This window comes from Miscanthus floridulus, chromosome 2 (genome assembly GCF_019320115.1).
Source record: "Miscanthus floridulus cultivar M001 chromosome 2, ASM1932011v1, whole genome shotgun sequence".
Taxonomy (NCBI): Eukaryota; Viridiplantae; Streptophyta; class Magnoliopsida; order Poales; family Poaceae; genus Miscanthus; species Miscanthus floridulus.
In genome coordinates, this window is record NC_089581.1 from 93,718,690 (window position 1) to 93,738,026 (window position 19,337).

Below are 19,337 nucleotides of genomic sequence, written 5' to 3' on the forward strand. Positions count from 1 at the left end.
TTTAGTGTTCGACGCCGTGTAGTCTTTCGTGTGATTCTAGATTTACGAAATGTGTTGTAGTTTTGCCTAAGAAAAGTGGATCCTAATTCACTCTTTTGTAAACCCTCACGTTTCGCTTGGAGGAATTCTGGAGGAATTTGGATGAATCTGGAGGAATTTGTGAGAGAAAAACACTATTCTGGATGAAAAAAGAAGCGGATCAAGCTGGGTTTAAGGGCACGCGAACGGGGCCTTGTGTTGTAGTTTTTGCTCTTTTCACCTATAATGCAATCCTAGCCAATGTTGTGCTTTGAATCTAAGTGTCTTAGTTGCTTGAGTCCAACTCCATCAAATACTTCTTTCCACTAACATGTCATTGATTTGCTGGCCTACAATAGGCACTATGTAATGACAACCAACCTCTATGTTCGTTTACAACATTGTAATGAAAAAAGCCATGTTATATTTCCTTCCCGTATTTACCCGTTTAATGTACCAAATAGACCAACCTTTTGTACCAACGCGATGAGGAACATATTAAACATATGAGCCACCTATACCAAGCACATCACCCGCAGCGAAGCGCGGGCAGCAATGGCTAGTTCTTATAAACATCCAAAAGAATCCATATATGAACCAGACGGCCAAGAACTAGCTAATTCTTGGTTTCCTGCATAGTTATTCTTATTCCTGAGTGATCCAAGAAGCCATGACTACGGCCATGGATCACAGGGAATGGCGCCGCCTTCAAGCTACTGCCAGTACTCCGTCGCCACTCGGCGCCGTGCAGTACAGAGAGCTAATCCACTCCCTAGCCACCCCAGTGCAAGCTGCTCCAACTCCAATCATGGTGGACACCGAGCAGGGCCAAGCCATGGCTATCGTCGGCGCCAGCAGAAGCAGGTGCTACCACCTCATCACGCCGGCGCAGGCGGCTTGCTATTGCTACTACCGCGTCGGCGGGCGCTTGGGACCGGCGCCGCGCGTGATGAAGCCGTACCGCGGTCTGGGCGCGTCGGCACCCTCGATGACGACGAAGCTGTACCGCGGCGTGCGTCAGCGGCACTGGGGCAAGTGGGTGGCGGAGATCAGGCTGCCGCGCAACCGGACACGCCTGTGGCTCGGCACATACGACACCGCCGAGGAGGCCGCGCTTGCCTACGACGGCGCCGCGTTCTGGCTGCGCGGCGATGCCGCCCGCCTCAACTTCTCGGAGCTCCGGCTAGGCGGTAGGCACCTCGCACCGCCGCTCCACCCGACCGTCGATGCCAAGCTCCAAGCCGTGGCATCCGCGCCGCCGACCGCCTCGCCGCGACCCGAGAGCCCGGATATCAAGAACGAGCAAGGCTGCGGCTTTGGCTCGGAGGCCTCACGACCACCATGGCAACGACCGACGGCGCAGGCCTCCCTCCATCGTCCACCGGGTCGTCGTCGTTGGCCGCTAAGGCGACGCCACTGCCGGATATGCAGGAGCTGGACTTCTCGGAGGCGCCGTGGGATGAGGCTGACGGCGTCGCGCTCCGCATGTACCCGTCGTTGGAAATCGACTGGGACGCCATCCTCTCATGATGTAATGTAACCGTGCAACCACAAACCAGCACACAAGAAAATTAGCATTGGACGATCAATGTGTCACCTGTCCAGGCCTGTGCTTGCACTATGTAAAAAAACGATTTTTAGCAATAGTTTAATTTTTTTTATAGGAACGACTGGTGATGGAGCCACTCCTACAGTGGCGTGCTCGGGTGCCCAGACACCAGCCGCCCCTACAAATGACCCACATATAATACAGCTGCAGCACCTTCTTCCTCCTCGGGTCACTCACTCCAATCCATGAAAGAAAGGTGGAGAGGCCTTGGACACCTCCCAAAAATTGCTCTACTAAGAGAGGAAGGTTTGTTCTCAAATCCTTTGGTGGAGAGGTTGTAGAAGGTAAAAAATGCTATTCCACATTTTTTTGAAGTTTTAATGGTTGGTTAGTGAGTAATTAGAGTTTTATTTTTTTCTCTTTTCTATGGTGCTTGAGCTACTTATGAAGTAAATTAGACCTAAGTTTTAAATGTACTAGGACAAATTAGAGAGGGAAACAAGATCATACCCTTATTTGGTCCATGTTTCTTGATTTTAGTGAACAATTAGTTAGTTTTATGGATGTTTCATGTGCATGTGGATCTAAATCTAGCGTTTGGTTTTTTTATTAATTTTATTTTTATAAATTTATGTTTGATGAAATTGGACTAGGGTTTGTATGAAAGATATTGGGTAAAGTATAATTGTTGTCTTTGAAATTGTTTATTGTAATCAATAAATATGTATTTTAATTATTTATGGATAAATGGGCCATTACTTAATTTTCCTTTACCATGGTGTGGTTGTATGCTTCATGTAATTATATTAGATTTATATTCATATATACCTGAAGTATATACAATTATTCTCAAGTAATTATTAATTTGATTTATTTTTATATATATCTGAATAATTAGTCCTTTAATATTTATTTTGTTGTTGTCGTAAAAGATGGAGTACAGGAACTCTTGGATGTATGGTTCGTTAAGGTTCAAGGTAGGTTTCCGTGAAGAGGTGAATAAATTTATTGAAGCTGTAAAGAAGCATGCAACGGTATTGAAAGAGAATTAGGATACAATTATTTGTCCCTATAAAGATTGCAAGAACCATATGGCATGGACAGATGTGACTATCATCAGATTACATTTGATTATGCGAGGATTTATTGAGGACTACACAGTGTGGATTCATCATGTTGAAACGGTTATTGTTAACGACGAGGATGAGGAGGAATACGACGACGAAACCATAGAATCCCTATCGCAATATTCAGCAAAGCTTGATGCACGAATGAATTTCGAGTTTGGTAATGAACAAGATGGTGATGCTGGTGGTTGGGATGATAACGACGAAGGTAGTGCTAATAATGATGGTAGAGCACGTGTCAGGGATGAAGAAGATTTAGAGGACATGATTTGAGCCCTTAGACTAGAGATTTTACTAAATAGTCCGAAAGGTCTAGAAAATTTAGAAAGGGTGACAAAAGCATCGAAGGAGACTGTATATGCTGTTGAAAAGGGCTGTCTGACACATTGGACATTGCTACGTTTTGTACTTGAGCTGCTCATCCTGAAGGCTAAGTACGGCTGGTTAGACTATAGTTTCAATGATCTATTGCATCTTCTGTCATGGGTGCTGCCACAACCAAACTCAGTTTCCGCCAACACATACCAAGCGAAGAAGGTCATAAGTCCATTGACAATTGGGGTTGAAAAAAATCCATGCATGCCCCAACCACTGTATACTTTTTCGTGGCGAAACATTCAAGTCACTAAATAAATGACCCCAGTGTGGGGCCAGCCGGTACAAGAACAATGATCTTTACGGTGGGGACAAACCCTCCACCGGGAAAAAGAGAAATAAGAAGGGTACAAAAAAGGTGGTACAAGAATCTCAGCTCTTAGAGGACACTCCATTAGGCAACGATGCAAAGCAGAGAAGAATTCTTGCCTTGGTAATGTGGTACCTGCCAGTGACCGATCGCTTGAGACGTATCTTCCTAAACCCTAAAGAAGCCGCACTCATGACATGGTGGGATGATGAGCGCAAGGTGGATGATGATAAGATTGCACACCCGGCTGATTGTAGTCAGTGGCAAAGGTTTGATGAGAAGCACAAAGAATTCAGCGATGACTCAAGGAATGTATGATTTGGCTTGAGCACCGATGGAATGAATCTCTTCAATAAGAGGATGAGCGACAACAACATATGACTAGTGATCTTGACCATGTACAACATCCTAACATAGTTGTATCAGAAGAGAAAGTACCTTCTCCTCACTATTCTCATTTCTGGCCCTAAACAACCAGGCATTGATATAGACGTGTTCCTCAAGCCTTTGATGCAAGAAATGGAGAGGCTATAGAGGTATGGGGAGCAGATGTACGATGCATTCCAAAAGGAGGACTTCATATGTAGAGCAATAATATTTATTACTACCAATAATTATCCCGCGCTGTTTGCTTTGTCTGGATAGATCAAAGGAAAGACGGGATGCTTGGTTTGCTTGGATAGTACTACATGGGTGTACCTAGATGCATCCAAGAAGATAGTTTACCTAAGGAACCAACGCTTTTTAAAGACAAGTCACAAGTACCGCAACAAATTGTTCTTTAGATTTTATGACAACGCCCGGAGATTGAACCTCCTTCGGAGAGACGTCATAACGGAGAACACGTGTACAGAATGGTGAAAAACATACACGTCATCTATGGAAAATTGTCTTTGACTTCAATGATATGCACACATGCTTTCACCTAGGAGAAATGGAGATGAATCTAATTCGCACGTGGTGCCTATAAGTCCTTGTCCTCTTGATATGATATGAATGTAATCTTTGAATTTTGTTGTAACTAACCGTGATTTATAGAATGTAAGTGCACATTGTCAAACAAATGCCAAGTGTGAAAGCCGGGTATCTAGACCCTCAAGCTATAGCCCAGACAAATTTTAATTACCCTAAACGGTTGACACTGGATGCCAAAAAGCTAGCTGCTACAAAGACTCTTCGAGAGAAAGAGCGCATTCGTATGACGAAACTAAGAGAAGAGTCCCTTAAGGTTGCGGCATACATTGCCCTAGCTTTCAAAAATCTCCAACAACACTCTACTATATGGCTACCATACAACTTCGAGTAAGTTCAACTCTATACTTAAAGCTTTGTTCGATATATTTTATTCGATGCAAAAGAGCTTATCTAGTTCTATGATTAAATCCATGCAGCAACCACTGTATTTGTATAGCCGTCGATGTCGGGAGGAGCATGGCATGGGTCTTTGATTCAATAGATAGGGACCTGGTGACATACAAAAACTTCATATCGATTCTCAAGACGTATACATATCGACAATCCTCATTAGCTTATATGTTTGTATACATACTTGTAACGTTCACTTTTGGATTCTAACCAGTTGTATTTGCTAAAATAATTCGAACAGAACATTTAGGTTCTATGTCACTAATCATTATGGAAGGCATGATCCAGCAAGGAAGGGAAAGCTGGCTATAAAAACACTATATGCGGTAAGTGTAACTTACTTCTTCAGTACTCCGATACATGGCTGTCAAAAGCATTACTTAACATTTTCATATGCAAAACACACAGTGCCCCAAGCAGAAGCCTGAGAGTGTACATTGTGGATACTATATATGTTCTATGATGAGTAACACTGGTGCCTACAAGAGACCCCTTAAGGGTAAGTTTGAACCTCTTCACCCGTAGTATAAAAAATTCGTACATGGTATGAAATACTAAACCGAAACTTGTTCTCTTGTAGTAGAGAGAAGAGAAATGAATGAAAAGAGACCTATACAAAGATGACCAACTCTTAGAGCTCGTCGACGACCTTTACAACTTCATATTGGACCAGATTGTACATGTAAGAGGCGCGTACCATGACCGAGAGTCTAACTTAGGTACAAATCCTCAGTACCAACACCTTTGTGAGACTAAAAGGCTAGCTCTAGGACGTTGATAACAATATGTATGGAATTTGTATATTTAATGATGGATTGTATATATTCTTGTGAATTGAACTTGTAATTGTAGTTTATATAATACTCGCTTGTAGTCACGGTCGCGGGGCATTCGGCAACGCAAACGCGGTTTGAAACGTTGGTCGCGGGGCGTTCGGCAACGCGAACGCGGTTCGAAACGTTGGTCGTGGGGCGTTCGGCAACACGAACGTGGTTCGGAACGTTGGTCGCGGGACATTTGGCAACGCGATTTTGAATTGTAAATTTGAATTTTTTTTGCGGGAAATCAATTTGTAGGGGCGACTGATAATACATGCCACCCCTACAAATCGATTTGTAGGGGCGACTGGTAATACGAGCCGCCCCTACAAATTGATTTGTAGGGACGACTGAAAACACCAGCCGCCCCTACAAATCGGTTTGTAGGGGCGCCCTGGGAACCGCCCCTACAAATACATGATTTGTAGAGACGGTTCGGTAGGGGCGGCTGAGCAAACCGCCCCTGTAAAGGCTTACCAGTCATCCCTAGAAATGGTTTTCTTAGTAGTGTTTTTTTTTCGGTGGCGTCGTGCATGAGGAATTGGTTGCAGTAAGCTGCTGTTGCTGTTTTGCACGGAATGCTCTGCGAGTTGGCGTCGTTTTCACAAACAAAAGCCTATATACACATATGCAAGTATGTACCATGTGGTGGATGCCGCTGCTCTAACCGAAGAAATACTGGTTAATGAAAATTCTTGAATTGAAATAAAATGTACTTTTTTTTTAATAAACTCTTGAATCGAACAATGTACTTTTCTTAATTACAGAAAAGTGCTGGCCTCTGCGATCACATACAATCAAATCTTTATAATGTTTTCGGTTCTTGACAACCACAAGAGCCAAAAGACGCACAAGCATAGATTGTTAGATTTATTATGGGCTAGGCCCATTTATATATCTAATAAATCAATAACTCTATGGCTTGTAATTGTATGTATTATTATTTATACCGGATTGGAAGTTAAAAGGACATTGACTCAACTTAAATGATTGGAATGGATCCTTCTAATTTGAGAGGTTGAGAAACGGACAAGGGCGTGCCACACGTGCGCGCGCCGCCGCCGCCGGCCGGGCTCGGGCTCGGGGCGTGGCGTGGCGTGGCGTGGCGAGGCGGGCGTGATGTTAATTTTTAGCACCCACTCGACCTGACGCTGACGCTTGATCTCCCTTAGTCTCTCGGTCTTCCTGGCGCATGCCTCCGAGGCTTCTCGGCTTCCCTTGTTATTTTCTTCCAACTCCAGTTAAAAAGAGAGAGCACATTCCAGAAACGAGTTCAGTTGTTCGATAGCTTTCCTCATCTCGTAACTCTGCGCGCACGGAGGAGCGAGAGGGCAGATGCCTCCGAAGCCCTTGTCGTTCGGGACCTTGCACGGGGGATCGGCAATTAGGTTTTTGGGGAGCGTCTACGCGACTACCCAAGAGTCTTCGTCTTCTTCCCGATCACCGGCGTCTTCTTCGTCGAGGATTCTTCTCCTACAGCATGTCGCTTCGGAATCACGGACGGGAGGGTATGATCGTTTCATCCTCTCTCAGTTTGTTCCCTATGTTCAGTTTTACCAGTTTGTTTCTGTTAAATATATGCTGCATATATGTGCTTTATCGTTACAGTCATGTTGCTTCATATGTAGCCTTATGCTTGTTGAAAATCTGAGATGTATATCATACCAGTTTCTCTATGTTATGATTTATGAATCAATTTCACATGTTTCTGTTTTTCATATGTTTCACATGATACATGATCTAGCATGTATTTTCACCATGGATATAAACGATATCATGATTTCAATGATTAATATTTCTGTATGTGTCATCATCATGCTGTTAAATTATGGAATTAAAATGACATGGAAATTGCCTATTATTCTAACAATCCAAAAACCTAATTATAGGCATTTTTCTATCAGAGGTTTTGCTGCTGTGTTAAAGCCTGATCCTTTTGATGGTAAAAACTTCTTGGTTTGGAAAGCTAAGATGGAATTGTGGCTCACTGCAATGTCATGTTATCACATCTCTGATGGCAAACCTGCTAACTTGCCTCCTGAGGATGAGGCTAAGTTTAAGGCTGATGACAACCTCTTTCGAGGTGTAGTGATTAGCGCACTTGATCCAAAATTCCAGAAAAACTATATCATCCTTCCTACAGGGAAAGAGCTGTGGGATGCACTTGTGGGAAAGTTTGGAGTTACCGATGCTGGTAGCGAGTTGTATCTCATGGAACAGCTGTATGACTACAAGATGGTTGAGAACCGATCTGTAGTGGAACAGGCTCATGAGATTCAGGCACTAGCTAAGGAACTTGAGCTCTTTCCATGTGTCTTACCTGACAAGTTTGTGGCTGGCGGTATAATCGCCAAGTTACCACCTTCTTGGAAGGACTTTGCTACCTCACTCAAACATAAGAGACATGAGTTCAATGTTGAAGAGCTCATTGGTACTCTTGATGTTGAGGAGAGAGCAAGAGCAAAGGACAATGGAAAGAATGTTGAGACCTCTACTACTAATGTGGTACAGAAGAGAAACTCTGGATTTCGCAAGTATAAAAAGAAGAAAAACTAGAACAAGCAAGAGAACACAACTAAGCCTGTTCAAACAGCACAGTTTAAAAAGAAGAAGAACAACAAGAGAGATGGAGGCTGCTTTGTTTGTGGCAGTGAACAATACTGGGCAAGTGAGTGTCCTGAGCGCAAGTTCAAGCAGGAAATGAAATCAGCAAATGTTGTCACTACTGATACTGGAGAAGGAGCAACTGGGTATGGTAATTCTTTACCATTTGTTCTTTCAGTATGTAATTCACCTGAGTGGTGGATGGATAGTGGTGCAAATATTCATGTGTGTGCTGATGTTTCTCTGTTTTCTTCCTACCAGGTCGAGAGGTCTAGCGCCTTGTTGATGGGAAATGGGTCGCATGCTCATGTTCTTGGTGTTGGTACGGTCATTCTGAAGTTTACTTCGGGAAATACGGTGCCATTGAAGAGCGTGCAGCATGTGCCCTCCATCAAGAAGAATCTTGTTAGTGCGTCTATGCTATGTTGAGATGGCTACAAAATTGTTCTAGAGTTGAATAAATGTGTTGTGTCGAAACATGGTTCCTTCGTTGGTAAAGGATATGATTGCAGAGGCTTGTTCCGCTTATCAATGCATGATGTGTGTAATAAAATGGTGAATTGTGTTAATATTTCTGATGAGTCGGATTTATGGCATTCACGTTTCTATCATGCAAGTTTTGGCTGTCTTATGCGGTTAGCAAATCTAAATTTAATTCCTAAATTCAATTTGGTCAAAAAGTCTAAGTGCCATGTATGTGTTGAATCAAAACAACCCCGCAAGCCTCACAAGGCTGCTGAGGCGAGGAATTTAGCACCTCTACATTCTGATTTGTGCGAAATGAATGGAATTTTGACTAAAGGCAATAAAAGATACTTCATCATGTTTATAGATGACTCCACCAGGTTTTGCTATGTGTATCTCTTAAAAACAAAGGATGAAGCATTTAATTATTTTAAGACCTATAAAGCTGAAGTTGAGAACCAACTTGAGAGGAAAATAAAGCAGTTAAGGTCCGATAGAGGTGGAGAATATTTCTCTAATGTCTTCGATGAGTTTTGTGTGAAACATGGTATTGTTCATGAGAGGACACCGCCATTCTCACCGCAATCCAATGGGATTGCTGAAAGGAAAAACCGCACTCTAACAGAGTTAGTGAATGCCATGTTGAGTACAGCAGGATTATCCAAGGAATGGTGGGGTGAGGCGATTTTGACAGCATGTCATGTCCTGAACAGAGTTCCAACAAAGAACAAAGAGATCACACCATTTGAGGAATGGGAAAAGAGAAGATTAAATCTCGCATATTTGCACACTTGGGGTTTCTTGGCTAAAGTAAACATGCCAATCAACAAAAAGCATAAACTTGGGCCTAAAACTGTTGATTGTATTTTCCTTGGTTATGCATTTCATAGCATTGGTTATAGGTTCTTAATTATAAAATCTGAAGTTCCTGATATGTATGTTGATACAATCATGGAATCTAGAGATGCTACATTTTTTGAGAATGAATTTCCAATGAAGAATACACCTAGTGAAACAAGTCATGAGACTATAATTCCCCATGAACATGAACTGTCTATTCCAATAGATCATGCTGAAGATTCTCATGTGCACATCCCTGAGGAGGATGACACTATAGTCACTCGAAAGAGCAAGAGACAGAGGGTTGCAAAATCCTTTGGTGATGACTATTTAGTGTACCTTGTGGAAGACATACCAACCACCATTAGAGAGGCATATTCTTCTCCTAATGCTGACTTGTGGAAGGAAGTAGTAAGGAGTGAGATGGATTCTATTATGTCTAATGGAACTTGGGAGGTCGTTGACCATCCTTATGGTTGTCAACCTATAGGTTGCAAATGGATTTTCAAGAAAAAGCTTAGGCCTGATGGTACAATTGAGAGGTACAAGGCAAGGCTTGTGGCCAAAGGATATACCCAAAAAGAGGGTAAAGATTTCTTTGATACCTATTCACCAGTTGCTCGATTGACTACAATTTGCACCTTAATTGCCGTGGCTGCCTCTTATGGTCTTATCATTCATCAGATGGATATTAAGATAGCTTTCCTGAATGGAGAGTTAGAAGAGGAGATCTATATGGATCAGCCAGAAGGGTTCATTGCATATGGTTAGGAGAACAAGGTGTGCAGGTTGTTAAAATCATTATATGGCCTAAAACAAGCACCAAAGCAATGGCATGAAAGGTTTGATAATACTTTAACATCTAACGGTTTCTCTGTGAATGAAGCTGACACGTGTGTATTATCGATATGGTGGGGGTGAAGCTGTTATGCTGTGCCTATATGTTGATGACATCCTGATCTTTGGATCAAATCTCAATGTGATTATGGAAGTAAAGAAACTTCTGTCGAGCAATTTTGAGATGAAAGATTTAGGAGAAGCTAATGTTATTTTAAACATCAAGCTTATTAGAGAAGGTGATGGTGGGGTAACTCTGTTACAGTCCCACTATGTGGAAAATGTATTAAGTCGCTTTGGTTTTAGTGACTGTGATCCTGCTCCCACGCCGTATGATCCTAGCGTGCTATTGAGGAAAAATCAAAGAATAGCAAGGGATCAACTGACATACTCCCAGATCATTGGCTTACTCATGTACCTTGCTAGTGCGACAAGGCCTGACATCTCATATGCTGTGAGCAAGCTGAGCCGGTTTGTGTCAAACCCAGGAGATGATCACTGGCATGCTCTTGAGAGAGTGTTGCGTTATCTGAAAGGTACTATGACTTATGGTATTCATTATACTGGACATCCAAAAGTGCTGGAAGGCTATTGTGATGCCAACTGGATTTCTGATGCTGATGAGCTGTATGCCACGAGCGGATATGTGTTTTTGCTTGCAGGTGGCGCTGTTTCCTAGAAGTCTTGCAAGCAGACTATCTTAACGAAGTCTACAATGGAAGCAGAACTCACTGCATTAGACACTGCTGGAGCTGAGGCCGAGTGGCTTCGTGATTTCCTGTTGGATTTACCGGTAGTTGAAAAACCAATACCGGCTATTTTAATGAACTGTGACAACCAGACTGTGATTACAAAGGTCAACAGTTCCAGGAATAACATGAAGTCCACAAGGCATGTTAAAAGAAGATTAAAGACTGTCAGAAAGTTGAAAACCTCCGAAGTTATAACGTTGGACTATGTTCACACGTCGAATAATCTGGCAGATCAATTCACTAAGGGACTATCACAAAATGTGATAGAAAGTGCATCGAGAGAGATGGGTATGAGACCCATGTGAAAGTCTACTATAGTGGTAACCTGCTCTATGTGATCGGAGATCCCATGAAGTAGAGTGGTGAAACAAGCTATAAGTAGATTGAGAGGAAAGTTCCCTATGAACCTATCTCTAATGCATATCTTTCTTTCTGTAAGGCAAGATGGTGTTTACCTTAATGTATTTCGAGAGTCTAATAAAGATGAGATGTTGTCCTACAGAACATCTTTTGAGAAGTACACCTATATGAGTCAGACTGCTGGTCACAGTCTATGGGCCCTAGGTTATCCCTAAACACTCATGAAAGGCATAGAAGTGTGACTTATATGCTTCAAACAATGGGGATGCTTGTTGCAACCTAGTACCAGCAAAGGACTTGAGTGAATCTCACCTCACACAAAACTGTCAATTCAAGGCATAGTCCATTGTTCAGTTGTGACTGAGTGAAACTCTTGTTCTAGGTGGATGTTCAACTTAACAGTCTCCATCGAAACACTGGTATATCAAAGAATTGTGATTCTAGAACTATACAGTTATAAACCCTAGAGTTTGGTGGGGATTGTTGGATTTATTATGGGCTAGGCCCATTTATATATCTAATAAATCAATAACTCTATGGCTTGTAATTGTGTGTATTATTATTTGTACTGGATTAGAAGTTAAAAGGACGTTGACTCAACTTAAATGATTGGAATGGATCCTTCTAATTTGAGAGGTTGAGAAACTGGATTGGCCGGGCTCGGGCTCGGGCCAGGCCGGGGTGTGGCGTGGCATGACGTGGCGAGGCGAGGCAGGCAGGCAGGCAGGCGGGCGGGCGGGCGGGCAGGCAGGCGGGCGTGGTGTGGTGTGTTAATTTTAGCACCCACTCGACCTGACGCTTGATCTCCCTGAGTCTCTCGGTCTTCCCGGCGCATGCCTCCGAGGCTTCTCGGCTTCCCTTGTTATTTTCTTCCAACTCCAGTTAAAAAGAGAGAGCACATTCCAGAAACAAGTTCAGTTGTTCGATAGCTTTTCTCATCTCGTAACTCTGCGCGCACGGAGGAGCGAGAGGGCAGGTGCCTCCGAAGCCCTTGTCATTCGGGACCTTGCACGGGGGATCGGCAATTAGGTTTTTGGAGAGCATCTACGCGACTGCCCAAGAGTCTTCGTCTTCTTCCCGATCACCGGCGTCTTCTTCGTCGAGGATTCTTCTCCTACAGCATGTCGACTTCAGAATCAAGGACGGGAGGGTATGATCGTTTCATCCTCTCTTAGTTTGTTCCCTATGTTCAGTTTTACCAGTTTGTTTCTGTCAAATATATGCTCCATATATGTGCTTTATCGTTACAGTCATGTTGCTTCATATGCAGCCTTATGCTTGTTGAAAATCTGAGATGTATATCATGTCAGTTTCTCTCTGTTATGATTTATGAATCAATTTCACATGTTTCTGTTTTTCATATGTTTCACATGATACATGATCTAGCATGTATTTTCACCATGGATATAAACGATATCATGATTTCAATGATTAATATTTCTGTATATGTCATCATCATGCTGTTAAATTATGGAATTAAAATGACATAGAAATTGCCTATTATTCTAACATAGAAATGAAAGGAAATAAACCAAAACAACGTCTATTATTGTTTTCCATCCATTTTTAGCAAAGATGTCCCGAATGATGATCTCCAAAGCTGTCATCACCAAGCAGATTATCTCCCTTTTGCCCAGAGAGTTGAACCACTGTTTTGAAGATAATTGATGCTAGATGTACATGTGTTCCACCTAAAACATTGTTCATAGCACCACTATATATCAAAATAGATGGATATAATGTTTCATGAAAAATAGAGAGCATATTCCAAACCTCCACCATTTCAATTAAAAAAATTCTAATCAAAGCGCATGTCTTAATATTACTAACTGAGACCACAAATAGAGAAATCATATTAATCTTTACAAGAGACGCTAGGAAGAAAGGCAAATCCTAAAGTTTCTCATAATAATTTGAAACATCTGATCTTTTATTTGATGAACTCTAATTATCACAATCATTAATATCTATTGGATCTATTCAATATTCAAAAACTACCCACCTCAGCTGTTATGAAAAATACATAAATTAATCCCCCAAATTTACATCAAAATTATACACCTTTGCCATTACCAAAATAGCGCTTTACCCTAGATGTCTAGTCAACTGATGCACCTCAATGCATTTCAGGGAGAACCAGCTATCTCTGGTTTCAAGTGGCATTTCACCCTCTAACCACAACTTATCCATTGATTCTTCAACATGATTCGGACCTCTGCTTAGTTTCATCCAAGCTTCATCCTGGTCATGGATAGATCACCCAGGTTTAGGTCCATAAGTACTGACAATTGCCCTATGAAGAATCATTTTTGCTACGACTTCGGTGGATTCCATTCCCTCAACCAAGCCACTGCTTATGAGTCATTGACACAATCTTTAATAGGCACATGGTCAATATAATATAAACATCCCTAAAGTTGTATCTAAATAGCCTAACATTTTCATTATGAAAGATAGTTTAAAATAACTCTCTAAATGTGCATCTAAATTACCTACCCCACCGTGTAAAGGATAATTTAAAACAACCCGCTAAATTTGCTTTTTAATTACCCATATCTACCATTATTAAAAATGATATAAAGCAACTCCTTTAATTGATATCTAAATTAACATCGTCTATTATATTAACAATGAACTAAATGCCCCCCAAATCTACATATAAATACCTATATAACCTACTATAAAAAATAGGTTAATAATAACCATAAAAGTACACTATATATGTTTCACAATTACACACTTTGACCTTTATTAAATTAAAAGGTGAAATAAATGATATGTGACACCATGTAGGCCAAGTAATACATGCACTCACATAAATATTTATTTTAATAGTTATCGATCATGGTAAAAATATTCCCTTAACAAATCATGTACCAATGCCACTAACAATTTATTTTAAATTATGTTAGTACTCCATGACAATAAAATTTGTAAGTTAGAACTTTAGATAAGTTTATACATTTAGACTAAAACATATCACATATTGTTACTAATAATTTAATTTTAATCACTCAACACATATAATTTTTTAATATAACAAATTCAACATGTGTTGAGTACCATGGTGTAGTTCTAGGCTAAAACAACTATTAATGATATTATAGTAACTAAAAGTGTAGCCTTGATCTAGAATATGTGTTTTAATATAATACAAAAGGGACATTTTGAATAAAAACAATAAGTACTAGAGTTTCAACTTAACACATGGGTAAAATAAACCTCAACAATTAATAAGATTAAAAGTTAAAAATCCAAGTATAGTTCATATATCAAAGACACATGAGGTCCAATGCAATGGAATATAACACATACCAAAAACATGATCGGCGAGGGCAAAGTTGCTCCTGCGCATTCTGATAAGAAGACCTTCTCATGTAGCTCGAGAAAACCCCTGCCCCACCCTTACACAACATAATTTGTTGCCCATGTGAGAACTAGGCCAGGCCTTAGACCTGTGCTTTGGTGTGAAATGGATGGGAGGATTTTTTAACCCACCCTAAAATTCACCCCACGGGGGAAGCCCTTAATAAGGCCTCCACATTAATCCTCACAAGATGATTTATAAGAAACATAAATTCTAAAATTTCTCATAATAACAAGAAACATCTGGCCACTGACAATACTATTTATTCTATTTTGTAAAAATAATTTATGACATTATGAGAAAACATAAATAACCCTCTAGATCTACATCCAATCTATAAAACCCTTCCATTATTAGGGACCATTTAAAGTAAAACCTAAATTTAGTTTTAAATTATCCACCTCTGCTATTAACAAAGATAATGTAAAGTAGCCCCTTTAGTTTGCATCTATATATGTTGCTATAAAACATAAAGTGGAGGAACACATTCAATTTTGTGTATCAACTCTTTCCTTAGTCTAATTTTGATGTCCAACTATAAAGCCACATAACTTTGGCAACTCAACTATCAAAACAATATAGTTTTGACCCCCATGAGCGAGCCTATTTTGAATGTTTTTTAGGTGGTTTAGGCCCACCTATCAACTTGGACCCAACAGTAATATTTATGAAATGGTTTTTGTGCATTGCCACATCGAATTTTAGGGTTAGCTTTGGATATTCCTTAGGGTCCTTTCAACAAAATGACCATAAAGGTGCTCCTCCACTATTCCTCCTCATCTGCCACTACCACAATGAACTCATCCTACCTCCTTGACTTTGTCATCATCTGTGTTGACTTCATATCCCTGATGAGCACTCCTCCTCGGAGTTATCCCTGTTGGTGTCATCCTCTCCAACTGTGTATGCCCATGGGGTCTTCTCATAGATCACGTGCATCGTGCTCAACAGAATCATGAAGCCCATCTAGGCACTCCACAAAAGAATACAATTATGGGATGTGTGCCGGTCAAACTTTTTTAACTTTGACCAACATTGTAGTAAATAGTATTGGCATGTATGTCTCCAAATAAATTTATTATGAAAATATATTCTATAACTAATCTGATGGTATATATTTTGCATTATAAATTTTAATACCCTTTCATATAATTTTAGTCAAAGTTTATACTGTTTGACTTCTCGATAAGCGAGAATTATATTCTTTTGTGGACGGAGGGAGTATATGGTTAGATCATTCAAGGACTTCCGACTCCTTCACGTCGAGCTTGAAATGACCATACCTACCACGATCAATGGTGTTTTGGCTCGCCCATGCCTGGTGGTAGGACATGGTGGAGTTAGCGATGGCGGGCCATTGCATGAGAGAGGTGACTCACAATAGAGGGTCGTTCTTGGGGGTCAAGGCGCACGTGTAGGCTATGTCCACTCACGAGGACAACAAGTGATGCTGCAGGTGGGGTGAGGGTGGCTAGCGTGGCCATTGACAGCAACTTGGCCTACATTGACGTGCATGTGTGTGGGGTGAGGCACACCAATGAGTAGGTGGAGTCCAACAATGCATTGGCCGTGAATGTGGCAGTTTGGGCTCCAAGATGATTGGCGGCACTATGGATCAATTGCATTAAGAGTGGATAAGGTTGACGTTGGGTATGGCCGGGAGAGAGACAGGGAAAGGGAATAGGGAAGGGGGGATGGAGGCAGCAATGGTGATAGAGAGAGGGAGAGAAGAGGGGTGGTAGGGTATATATAATAGGTGGCACCAAGCCACCTGATAACCACTCAAACAGCCTCAGGGTCAAAACTAAACTATTTTGATAGTTGAGGTACCAAAGTTACTAAGTTTTGTAGTGGGGTCAATATTAAATAAAGACAAGAGTTAAGTTGACAAAAGTTGACATGTTCCTAAAATAAGGTCATGTTTGGATCCATAGGACTAACAACGAGTTCAGTAATTTTTAGTCCCTAGGGATTCAAACAGATGGACTAATTGTTAGCCCACTAGTCATGAATTAGTTGTTAGTCCACTAGTTTACAGATAGGAGCTACTATGACTAGTTGTTAGTCGCATGGATCCATTCAGGGCCTAAAATACCCCCAATCTATGTTTAAAACATATTGGCCCCGTTTGACTTGCTGAAACTTGGCTGAAACTGACTGAAAAACTCTGTTCTGGCTGAATTGTTGTGAGAGGAAAACACTGTTCCGGCTGAAAAAACAAGCCAAACAAGCCGGTTTCTGGATAAGCCGAACGGGGCCATTAACATAAGCTTTTTGGAAAAGTAATTAAAAATCATATACTATAACTGTTTCTAAATTACCAAGTTCTATCACTATTAAATTCTAAGTTAACATAAGTTTTATCTATGCTTGTGTGTACCAAGTTCTATCACTATTAACCATGAAAGAATACCTTAACAAACCCAATACCAAAGACCCTAATAATTCAGTTTTGAATTATATTAAAATCTATGACTATAAATTTTATAAGTTGTTACTTTAGATATGAAACTACATTTTAACTGAAATATCATGACATTTCAATACTGATAGTTTAACCACAAGCACTCTATTTTCTTATAAAGTAATACTACTATACATATAATTATGTGATAGAGAAAATTCAACATCTTAAGTGCCATGGTATATGTTTGAAACAATTATTTATGCTGTTAAACTAGCTAGTAGTGGAGTCTAGGAGCTAGAAACAATTGTTGTTTCATCACATACAAACAATGCACAACAGTTCGAGCTTCAAACATGGATAAAAATGCGACGACTAATAAGAATAAAAGATGAAGGCCAAAATATAAATTCATGAACTTACACAAAGATGATAAAAGATCCTACATAACTAATGTTTTAACTAAATACATATGAAAAGCCCATGAAGGTACAACACAAAGATGAAGATACATATACAACAATTGGTAATTTATTCCAAATAAATATAGACTGCTAGGAAATAAATATGGGGAGATTAAAGACAATCTATTTTTTGATTAGTTGTATGTACTCGCAAAAACCTTCATTGGACAACTATCAAGAAATGAAGCCAAATGGAGGCTGCTGTGCAGCACCGAATTGGTCTATTGGCAGCAAAGTATGGGCACCGGACTATGCGTGCACCACTACGTGAAAAATAGTTTGCAGCAATGGGGCAAATTTTTTGTAGGGGCGGCTGGTGATGGAGCCGCCCCTACAGTGGCATGCTCGAGAGCCTAGAAACCAGCCGCCCCTACAAATAGAACAGCAGGGGTGGCTAGTGATACGAGCCACCCCTACAAATAGGTCGGATTTGTAGGGGCAGCTCAATAACCAGCCACACCTACAAATGCTGCACGGAAGCCATCAAATAGCCCAACAAATAAATACTCAGCTTCAGTTGTTCCAGAGGCTTCTTCACTATCTCCCTCCCTCGCTCTCCCGACGCTGACAGGGCGAATGGTCGTTGGCGCGCGCGGTGCGGCCGCTACGGCCGCCCCCTCCTCTTCCTCCTCCCGTCTCGTGTCATCCCGGTCGGCCCCCCACCAGCTGGCTCCCCATGCGAGGCTGCTAGTGGCACGACGGTGCCCCCTGGCCGCTACGCTCGGGAGCGCCGACCACCGTCATCACCCCCCAGGCGAGGTCGCCTCCACCAAACGCCGCGGCCCCCTCCGAACTGCACATCGACCTAGGTGGATGGCCCCTAGCAGTGGCCACACCATCCTAGGGTTTGGCCGCCCATCGGCGCGTAGGCCATGCCGCCGCCATGGTACCTAGTTCTTCGTTGTGCCCTTCACCGACAACAAGCACCCAGGTATGCTGGCCCCTTCATTTTCCTTCCTGCTGCGCGAAACCGAGCACCCAAACCCTAACTGCGGAGGTCGAATCTGATGAGCAGTCAGCCCACACGGGGGGAGCAGACGCTCAGCATGGCCCTCGGTAGATCTGGCATGGTGTTGTCTTGGCTTGGTGAATGCGCTACCTGATGCTAGATCTGGCAAGTTGGTGGCTTGACCAGGTGAAGGCCCTGGCCGACGATGGATCTAGGTGGAGGCTTGCCACCGCCTTCCTAGATCGACTATGTGGCATGGCACTCCATGCCTAGTGGTCGTTGTCGCCCTAGATCGACCATGCATGTAGCACCCCTATACCCAGAGGTACGTGCATCTGTGCTAGCTTGTCCCTCCCCACTCTCGCATCGGATAACTAGAGCTTGTGCTTGCATAGCGGGTTTGTCAGCAGGACCCTAGTTGGGGATGTGACACCATGCTAGCAACCCTAGAGGTACTAACGACAAAGTTGGTGGTGGCATAATTCTAGATGAGGCCGTGAATAGACCTAGCGGAACTACAGGAGTGGTATGTATTACTCTCTCCTCATCAATCTGCATTAATAGTTTTGCCTAGAGGAATCCTACCTATTTGCCAATGGAATTGAGATAGGATTCATGACTAATTTCTATGTAAAATAATGGCAATTGGAATTACAAGATGCCGCTATAGTAGTCTTTCTAAATTAAACTAGTAGGGCTCTTATGCCTCTAGTTTCAGTATGATGTAATGAAT

At 41.8% G+C, this 19,337-nt stretch overlaps 1 protein-coding gene across 1 annotated transcript; it reads left to right on the top strand.

Annotated features, from left to right (window-relative positions):
- The first annotated feature begins 700 nt into the window (after positions 1-700).
- On the top strand, positions 701-1,548 carry LOC136536789 (ethylene-responsive transcription factor RAP2-4-like). Its single transcript, XM_066528969.1, has 2 exons — positions 701-1,271; positions 1,352-1,548. The coding sequence occupies exons 1-2, from the start codon at positions 701-703 to the stop codon at positions 1,546-1,548; spliced, it is 768 nt and encodes a 255-aa protein (XP_066385066.1).
- Positions 1,549-19,337: the final 17,789 nt, after the last annotated feature.